Source organism: Spermophilus citellus, assembly GCF_964194105.1.
Source record: "Spermophilus citellus genome assembly, chromosome: 6".
Lineage (NCBI taxonomy): Eukaryota > Metazoa > Chordata > Mammalia > Rodentia > Sciuridae > Spermophilus > Spermophilus citellus.
The window spans coordinates 21,778,855-21,788,237 of NC_138187.1; the positions used below are offsets into that span (position 1 = coordinate 21,778,855).

General features: G+C 46.2%; 1 protein-coding gene across 1 annotated transcript; it reads right to left on the reverse strand.

Annotated features, from left to right (window-relative positions):
• Positions 1-613: 613 nt before the first annotated feature.
• On the reverse strand, positions 614-7,112 carry ZNF689 (zinc finger protein 689). The gene is made up of 3 exons (XM_081297650.1): positions 6,315-7,112; positions 5,997-6,110; positions 614-3,217 (listed from the first exon to the last, which is right to left on the reverse strand). The coding sequence occupies exons 1-3, from the start codon at positions 6,517-6,519 to the stop codon at positions 2,040-2,042; spliced, it is 1,497 nt and encodes a 498-aa protein (XP_081153776.1). The 5' UTR covers positions 6,520-7,112; the 3' UTR covers positions 614-2,039.
• Between the last annotated feature and the right edge of the window lie 2,271 nt (positions 7,113-9,383).

Consider the following 9,383-nt stretch of genomic DNA (forward strand, 5'->3'; position numbering starts at 1 on the left):
AAAGACCTGAACAGAGGTAATTACAAAACACTGTGTTTCCCAGCTGCTCCCCCAATCTGGAGCGAAGATCAGGACTGTAGGAAAAAACAACCAGTGTAGGAGAAAGACCCATTCCAACTGTTGGAATGAGTCATGTTTGCAATTCCAATTTGGTGCAGCTGCCCAAGGCAAAGTGGTAGGCCTCATTCACATTTAATAAAGCTTTACTGTGCACCTACCTACTCTGGTGGGTGCTGTGGAGACATCAAAAATTAAGACACACTGCTGCCATGGTCCCTTAGGAGATTAGGAGAGGTGGGCATGGACATTACATAAGACTCTTCTTTGTGTTCAGTCACCTATCTTTCTACCCTCCTTGAATGGACTCATTTAGTTTATGAAAAAATGTTGACTGACGCCTCATAGGTACTGTGCTGATTCTCATGAGAATCAGGGAGAAATAAGACCCAGTTCTGGATTTTTCAGCCACTAACTGCCTGGAGTGAATCCAAGTCCGCCAGATGAAGTATAGTAAGCCAGTTCCATTTTTCCCTATTACCTGCTAGATCACAGATTAGTCTTTCTGCTGGACATGGTGGTACATGCCTGTAATCCCAGCAACTCTGAAAGTTGAGTATTACAAGTTCAAAGTCAGCCTCAGCAGTTTAGTGAGGCCCTAAATAATTTTACCAAGACCCTGTCTCAAAAAAAAAAAAAAAAAAAAAAAAAAAAAGGCTGAGGACATAGTTCAGTGGTAAAGCACCCTGGCCCCTAGGTTAAATTCCCAATTAAAAAAAAAAAAAAATCATTCTCCCAAAGCTTAGTGTGCTTATGTCTTATACCAACTTGAACCAGATAACTTTATCAAATGTCATTTAGAAAGAAAGGTTAGGGAATTTAGAAGTCTGCAGCTCGGGAGAGCCCTGGTACAGAACAGCTGTCCCCAGACTCATTAACCTAGAGCTGTTAAAACAAGTATAGACCAAAGATGTAGAGCTGGGGTTGTAACTCAGTGGTAGAGTGCTTGCCTAGCATATGTGAGGCACTGGGTTCAAATCTCAACACCACATGTAAATAAATAAAGCCCCATTGAAAACTAATATATATATACATAAAAGAGGTATAGAGCATACACCATGGGTACTGCCTTATTTTTGTATGACCCTTTAAAAGGGATACTGGGGGGGGAAAAAACTGGAGAAAGATCACAAGTGGAAATTGAAACCCTGACTTTAATGGATGATTGACCAAGTCAGGCAAAGTGAAGTAGCCTGTAATTCCAACTACTCAGGAGGGTGAGAATTGCAAGTTTGAGATCAGCCTACAGGATTCAACAAACTTTGCCAGGGGTAGTGTGGGATTACATCTATAATCCCTGCTACTCAGGGAGCCTGAGACAGGAAGATTTCAAGTTCAAGGCCAGCCTCAGCAATTTAGGAAGACCCTGTCTCAAAATAAAAAAGTGCTAGGGATGTAGCTCAGTGGCAAACTGCCCTGGTATCTATCCCCAGTATCAGAAAGAAAGAAAAGGAACTAGATCATTTGAAGGACTGCCAGATAGATGAAATGACCTGCCTTGTGAGGTAGTGAGCCCCCTACCCCAAGGGGGGTTTTCAAGCAAGCAGTAGATCACTTGGCAGGAGTGGTGGAAAAAATGGGCTTTTTGGCCTTGTTTGGAGAAAGAGGCAGAGTATGAGAGGTCCTGCTCCCTATAAATGGGATTTTCCCGACAGCATGCAAGGGGACAGGTAATCCTGTATGCACAAACTAAACCGACAGCACTCAAAATAGATGAAGAAGATTTTTAGCCCTGGGATCTGCTCACATAAATTATTTTAGGATAGGGTAGCTTGGAAAATTTAACAAAATGATGTCACCTCTCCTAATGGGACTGTTTTAGACACATACAGTAAGGCAGCCAATGTGGTAGAATACACTAAAGGTCAGGTATATGAAGCAGAAGGCCTGGATTTTAGTTCTTGCTTTGCCCTGTGTGACCTAGGACGACTCCTCTCTGGATTCCTCCATGAAGTGAAAGGAAGTACAAGTTCCTTTCCATTCTAAAGCGCATTACCCCTTTGGCTGGGCCCCCCTATAGCAGATCTAGGGCTACAGTTTTGGATCTTGGGGCTACATTTGTGGACGGCCAAAGACCACCTCTGACGGAAGCATCGGCCACACTCAAGGCAGGGGAAGGGCTTCTCCCCAGTGTGCAGCAGTTGGTGCTGAGCCAAGTGGCTCCATTGGGCAAAGCGCTTAGAGCAAAGGTCACAGGCATAGGGCCGCTCGCCCGAGTGTACCCGCCGGTGACTGGCCAGCAGCGAGGGGTAGGCAAAGCGGCGGCCACAGTCGTCACAGGCGTGCAGCTTCTCCTCGGTGTGCGTGCTGCGATGTATGGCTAGGGAGCCACTCCGCCGGAAGGCACGGCCGCAATCAGGGCAAGGGTAGGGCTTCTCTCCCGTGTGCAAGAGCTGGTGCTGGAGCAGTGTACTGCGCTGGGAGAAGCGGGCTTCACAGTGCTCACAGGCGTAGGGCCGCTCCCCAGAGTGCACGCGCCGGTGGCTGACCAGGCGAGAGGAGGAGGAGAAGCGGCGCTCACAGTCTGGACACGGGTATGGCTTCTCACCAGTGTGGATGCGCTGGTGGATGACTAGGGCGGTGCGCTGGCGGAAGCGACGGTTGCATTCCAGGCAGGTGTAGGGCTTCTCTCCCGTGTGTGTGCGCTGGTGGATGGCTAGCAGGGAAGGGTAGGCAAAGCGACGCCCACAGCTAGGGCACTGGTGGGGCTTCTCGCCTGTGTGTGTGGTCCGGTGATTGGCTAAGGACCGGCTCCTGCGGAAGCAGCGGCCACAGTCAGGGCAGTGGTAAGGCTTCTCCCCGGTGTGGATAACCTGATGCTGAGAAAGGTTCTTGCGCTGGGAGAAGCGTTTGCCACACTGGTCACAAACATAGGGGCACTCACCAGAGTGTGCCCGTCGGTGACTGACCAGCAGGGATGGGTAGGAAAAGCGGCGCCCGCAATCTGGGCAAGGGTAAGGCTTTTTCAGATTCTGGGCACACTTGTGGCTTTCCAGGGCTGGGTGATCAGGGAAAGTACAGCCACAGTCCGGGCAGATGGGGCCCCCAGACGTTTGCCTGGGAATCAGTCGGGGTTTGCTGGGTCTCCGCCCCCGTTTGCCTTTTCTGGGTGCCTCCTTAGGTGGGAATACTTCCTTCTCCCCATTCTTCTTTCTGGTTTCTACAAGGACACAGAGAAAAATTAATTTAAGAAATACTGGGCTCTTGTTCTTACAATGTTATAGGTTATAAAAACCCATAGACTCGGGCTCTACTGAAAGGTAGAGCACTCGCCTAGCATGTAGCCAGGCCCTGGATTAGATCCTCAGCACCACATAAAAATTAATAAATAAAATAAAGGTATTGTGTCCAACTACAACTAAAAACAACAACAAACCCATAAACTCAGCTCCTGTTCTTAAGAGTTAATGCCAAAGACAGGAGTGACATACTATTAGGGAAATATGGATGGTATTATAGAAACCTCTAAAACAGTTTAGAGAGGTCATTGAAGAGTTTTTGGAGGAGTTTAAGCCGACTTTAAAAACAATGTTTTTAAAGGCCAGGGTGTAGTTGCATGTTTTTGAAAAGGTAACACAGAGGAACACAGAGAAGTTTAACTCCCCTCCTTGTCCCCATCTACATTGTAGAAACCATACTGTGTAGCTTCTTCAAGTATTTTTTTATGCAGTACCAATATTATTCTCTTCCCTTACCTTTCTTACATAAAAGATAACACATACATGTTTTATACAAAATTAATTACATCTTCTTTTTTTTCTACTTAATATATTCTAAGGTTCATTTTATAGAAAAAATGGAATATAGAATATTATTAGTAATGGAATAAAAAATGGCAGACCAGACAGAGGAAAAGTATGAAGTCCCAAGGTTCCACTTCCAGTGTTACAGGGGCTGTGAAGTCATAAAAAAGTATAGGCCCATGCCCCTGCTGGGGAATGCCTGTAACCACAGCAACTTGGGAAGCTAAGGCAGGAGTTGCAAGTTCAAGTGCCAGCCCCAGCTAGTGAGGTCCTAAGCAACTCAGTGAGACCCTTCTTAAAACAAACAAACAAAAAGAAGGGCTGGGGATGGAGCTGGGATTGTGGCTCATCAGTAGAGTGCTTGCCTAGCACATGGGAGGCCCTGGGTTCCATCCTCAGCACCACATAAAAATAAAAAAATAAAGATATTGTGTTAAGTTACAACCAAAAAATAAATATTAAAAAAAAAAAGGGCTGAGGATGTAGCAAAAGAGTATAGGCAGAATGAGGTGTAAACTGGCAGTGTCTGGGTTAGAAGACCCTCTAACGAATGGCTCTCAAACTTTATTGTGCCAATTTTGGATTCAGCTAAACTATGGAAGGGTCCAAGAATTTGCATTTCTTTTTTTTTTTTTTTAAGAATTTTAATATTTATTTTTTTTAGTTTTCGGCGGACACAACATCTTTGTTGGTATGTGGTGCTGAGGATCGAACCCGGGCCACACGCATGCCAGGCGAACGCGCTACCGCTACCGCTTGAGCCACATCCCCAGCCCCAAGAATTTGCATTTCTAACATGTTCCCAAGTAATGCTGCTAATCTGGAATGCTGGAACCACATTTTGAGATCCAGTGCTGTAAGTCTTGTTAATAAGGTCCTTGGAGTATATTTTACCCACTGGTTCACAGATCTAGGTGCACATCCAAATCAATGGGGCTATTAAAAAAAGAAATGTAGGGCTGTGGATGTGGCTCAAGTGGTAGCGCGCTCGCCTGGCATGCGTGCAGCCTGGGTTCGATCCTCAGCACCACATACCAACAAAGATGTTGTGTCCGCCGAGAACTAAAAAATAAATATTAAAAATTCTCTCTCTCTCTCTCTCTCTCTCTCTCTCCCCCCCCCCCCGCTCACTCTCTCTTTAAAAAAAAAAAAAAGAAACGTAAACTCGTAGACATCCACAAGAGAGAATCAGGACATCTGGGGTGGGGTGTTGGTATCTGTACTTTTACCAAGTTCCTCAAATGACTTAGATATAAACAACAGCCATTTGATAACCTTGGCAAAAACTAACTGAAAGTTTTTAAATAAGGAAATATGATCAGATCTAAATCTTAAGAAATACTTGTGGCTTTATAGAATCTGGCTCAGAAACTCCAGCCCAAACAGTTTTTTCTGCCCCTGTGGGCAGATCTGGGGTCTTTCTACCTGAATGGGCTTGACTAGAGCCTTACTTGATCTTGAGAAGAAATGTTTTTCACCACTTAGGGTCACACTGCCATAAAAGCATAAAGAGGCTGGATGAGGCAATGCATGTCTGTAAACCTAGTTACTCCCAGATGCTGAGGCAGAGGGATTGCAAGTTTGAGTCTTCAGTAACTGAGAAGATCCTGTCTTACAATAAAAAGGGCTGGGGATGTAGCTCAGTGGTGGAGCACCTGCTACCCTGGGCTTCACATGGGGGTTGGGGGAATTGGGCTGCATCCCAGGCAGTGTTCCCCCATGAGATCCTTTGGTCCCTTCAACCAAACCCAAAAACAGAAATTTAAGGTGTTTCGGTCAGAGTCCAATTTAAAGGAGACCACAACAGGGATCCTGGGAAGGAGGCAGGAGAATGGCTATTTTAAGAAGCTCACTGATCATTCACACACACAATGGAGTACAGCAGGTTAGTGTGAAAATTGACTTGATAATCTTTGTTTGTGGACCAACCTCATACCATCAAAAACAAGACCCTGGGCTGAGGATGTAGCTCAGTGGTATATCACTTGCATAGCATGCACCAAGCCCTGGGTTCAATTCCCAACACTGCAAAGCAAACAAACAACCTGAGGCCCTGAAAATGAACACAGTTAAGTGTAGCAGCAACACAGAATGGATTATGGGTACCCCTAGCCAGAAGAAAACTCAGTACTAAGTCATTAGAGGCTAGAACACTATAGGAGGGCTGCAGGCTCTCCATGGGCATTTTTCACTCACTCCTCTGGACTGTTAATCCTCTCCGATACTCCTGCGGATCTAGGGCAGCCGGTTCCCAATCGTCGGTATTTCGTTCCAGCCAGGAGATGAGGGCTGGCTTAGGACCTGCACATCCTGGAGAAGGAGAACCAAGTCAGAGAGCTATCCTCAGATAATCCACCCGACGGCTTCTGCTGCCGACAGTCTGCCCTCACCCTTGACACAAACCTAGTCGCAGGACAGGACCCTGATCTCCCTGCCCGCCCCCGCCCCCGCCCCCGCCCCCGCACTCCTTCTTCCCTTCTAGGCCCCGCGGAAGCGGAGTGGGGCTGGCCTCACCGAGCGAGCCCAGGTGGCCGTAAGTCTCCCGCATCACGTCTCGGTACAGGGCCCTCTGTGCGGGCCGTAGACACCCCCACTCCTCAGGGGAGAAGTACACGGCCACGTCCACAAACTTCAAGGCCCTTGGCCTCCTTCCCCTTCTCCGACTAGGTCCGGCCTCTCCTTGTCCCCGAGCAGGGAGCGGAGCCGAAGGTGGCGCCATTGGACCTGAGAAAGCCGCGCCACGGCCTTTTCCTTCCCAGCCCGGACCTCTGGGCGATGACGGACCCTGAGATTTAGGAGCCCCCGCCAGCCCGGGGCTGAGCGTGGCCGGGAAGGCCCGGAGGGAATCAGAATCGACCGCCTGCGGGGATAACGGAAACCTCTCGCTGTTATTCAGGAAACTCCTGCCCGAACTTGGGTGAAAGGCACCGGAAGATGCCTTCGGGGAAAATGGCGGCGCTGCTACTGCACCGCCTTTGCCTGTAACACAGACAGCTTCCAGCTATCGATTTTATTGACCGGAGCGCCATGCCGGCTTCCTAACCTTTTTGCCCTAAAGTGCAATGGCGCGGAGACTAGGCTTCACTCCCTTTCACCCCCGTCTCCCTGTTACTCTTGTTCATTGGCCTGCGACTGAAGATCGAACATTCTGATTGGTTGCTGGAGAAGGCGGCCTGTTTGAACGAAGCCAACGAATGCATAAGGGCAGGAAGCTGGACCATTAGTGCAGTGTTTCTAAGAAATTGAACCCAGGACCTCGGGCTTTCTTATGCTAGCTAGTCAAGTGCTCTATCACTGAGCTAACCCCCAGCCCTTTATTTTTCTTTCTTTATTTATGACTCTCTAAGTTGCCCAGGCTGGTCTCGAATTTGGGATCCTCCTGCCTCGGCCTCCTTTGATTCTTGGAAAACGGGCGTGTGCCACCGCGCCCTACTAAACATTTCATTTCATTCCTTCTTTCCTTCTTCCTTCCTTTCTCTTCTTCCTCTTTTTTTACTCCCCATACTGGGGATTGAACCCAGGGGTACTCTACCATTGAGAAAGATCCCTAGCCTTTTTAAAATTTTTAAATATTTTTTTATTTACTTATTTTTACCGTAAGGATGATGGAACCCGGGTTGCTTTACCACATCCCCAGAGTCTGGATAAATTGCTGATGCTAGTCTCCAACTTGCAACTCTCCTACCTCTGCCTCCGGAGTTCCTGGGATTACCGGTGTGTGCCACCACTTGGTGCTTCATTTTATCCTTTGCTGCCATTTTCGTTAGTTGATGGATACCATCCCAGTTTCAAGAAATGTCATAAGAGGGAATCTAAGCATTTCCAGGATCATACTGCTAGTAAGGAGGGGAACCAAAATTAGACCTGAGATTGACAAAGTTTTTTATTCATACCACTTGACTATCCTGATTTGCTTGCTAACTCAGGAATCAATCTGAATTCTTGGTCTCAGGTTTGATCTTTTGCCTAATTTCCATACATTATTCTAACAACATTTGTTCATTGTTCATAGAATAGTGCTAGGCAGTTAGGGGAGACAAAATTACAGAAATAACTCGTGGGTTATGCTTCGAATGGAGTTTACAGTCTAGTGAAGCAAATTCACAACCAGTAATAACCAAATGCAACTAACATGTAAAAGGCACACAGGTGCGTGCGCGCGGCACACACACACACACACACACACACACACATGCTGAGAGAACAAGCCACATGTATTTCCCATCAGTTCCCATTAGTGTGCATTATGGTACAGAGTTTTGCAGCTCAATGCCATCACCCAGTGATACTGGGGGCAGGAGAATGTACCATTTACCACATCTCTTTTATTTTTTCTTTTTTTCTTGGGTAGTGGGGATTGAACCCACAGACATTTTGCTACTGAACCAAACCCCTGGCCCCTTTTTATTTTGAGACAGGGTCTCACTAAAATGCTTAGGGCCTCACTAAGTTGCTAAGGCTGACCTAGACTTGAGATCCTCCTGCCTCAGCCTCCCAAGTCTCTGGGATTTCAGGTGTGCACCTGTGTGCCTGGCCCATTTGCCATCTCTCTTAGCTGGCAACATAGACATCTTTCTAATCCAGTAATCAATACTTAAAAGCACCTACTGTGGTGAAAACAGTAACCCTTTAGCCTTCATAAAGTAAAGTCAGGAATCACAAAATAAGACAGAAATTATGAGAAAGATATTTGAATAGAGATGATTAAAAAAAATCCTGCCCTTAACATTCTGCATTAACTAAATAATTGCAATTACTGCCATTTCAGCGTAGTGCTGTGGTGCTTACCTATCATCCCAGCTACTCAGGAGGCTGAGATGGGAGGATGATGTGAGATCATTTTAAGACCAAAGACCAACCTGATTAACAGAGACCCCATTTAAAAAAGGTCAAAACGAAAAACATTAATTGAGTTCTCGTTCAGGGCTAAGTGGCTGTTTGTTGAACTAAATAGGGGAACTAATGGAATATCAGAGTTGCCAGGATAAGTAACAAACAACGCTTCTTTTTTTCCAGATTGATTCATCAGGTATGATGAATTTGGCCTATGAAGGTGTGGGATTTAGGGAGGACTGTGGTGCTCAATAGACATTTATTGAATAAACCGTTGAATCATGGCTACAAAGGTCTATGGCACAAAGCTAAGACTTCAGGAAAGTTCTAGGTATGAAGAGAATAATGATATTTTCTGATGTAGTTAGTAGTGGTAAAACTGAAAAGATTAGTTGGCACCTGACATTAGTGGACTTCATCCTGTGTATTAGGAAGCTTTGAAATAAGTTTATAGGAATGTATGACCTACTAATGTTTCAGGAAGTTTGCAAGCTCAACTGATAGGTTTGAACTACTCCTTCTGTGTACACACAGTTAAGTTGGGAAAATATGAGTGTAAATGTAGGCTGCTAAGGGAATAAAAAGGCAAATGAATAGCAGATATTTCACTTGAAAGGAAGTGGGGAAGGAATCAGTTCTCTGTAGTCACCAGGCATGGTGGCACATACTATAATCCCAGCAACTTGGGAGGCTGAGGCAGAAGGATTGCAAGTTCAAGGCCAACCTCAGTAAATTAGCAAGAACTTCTCT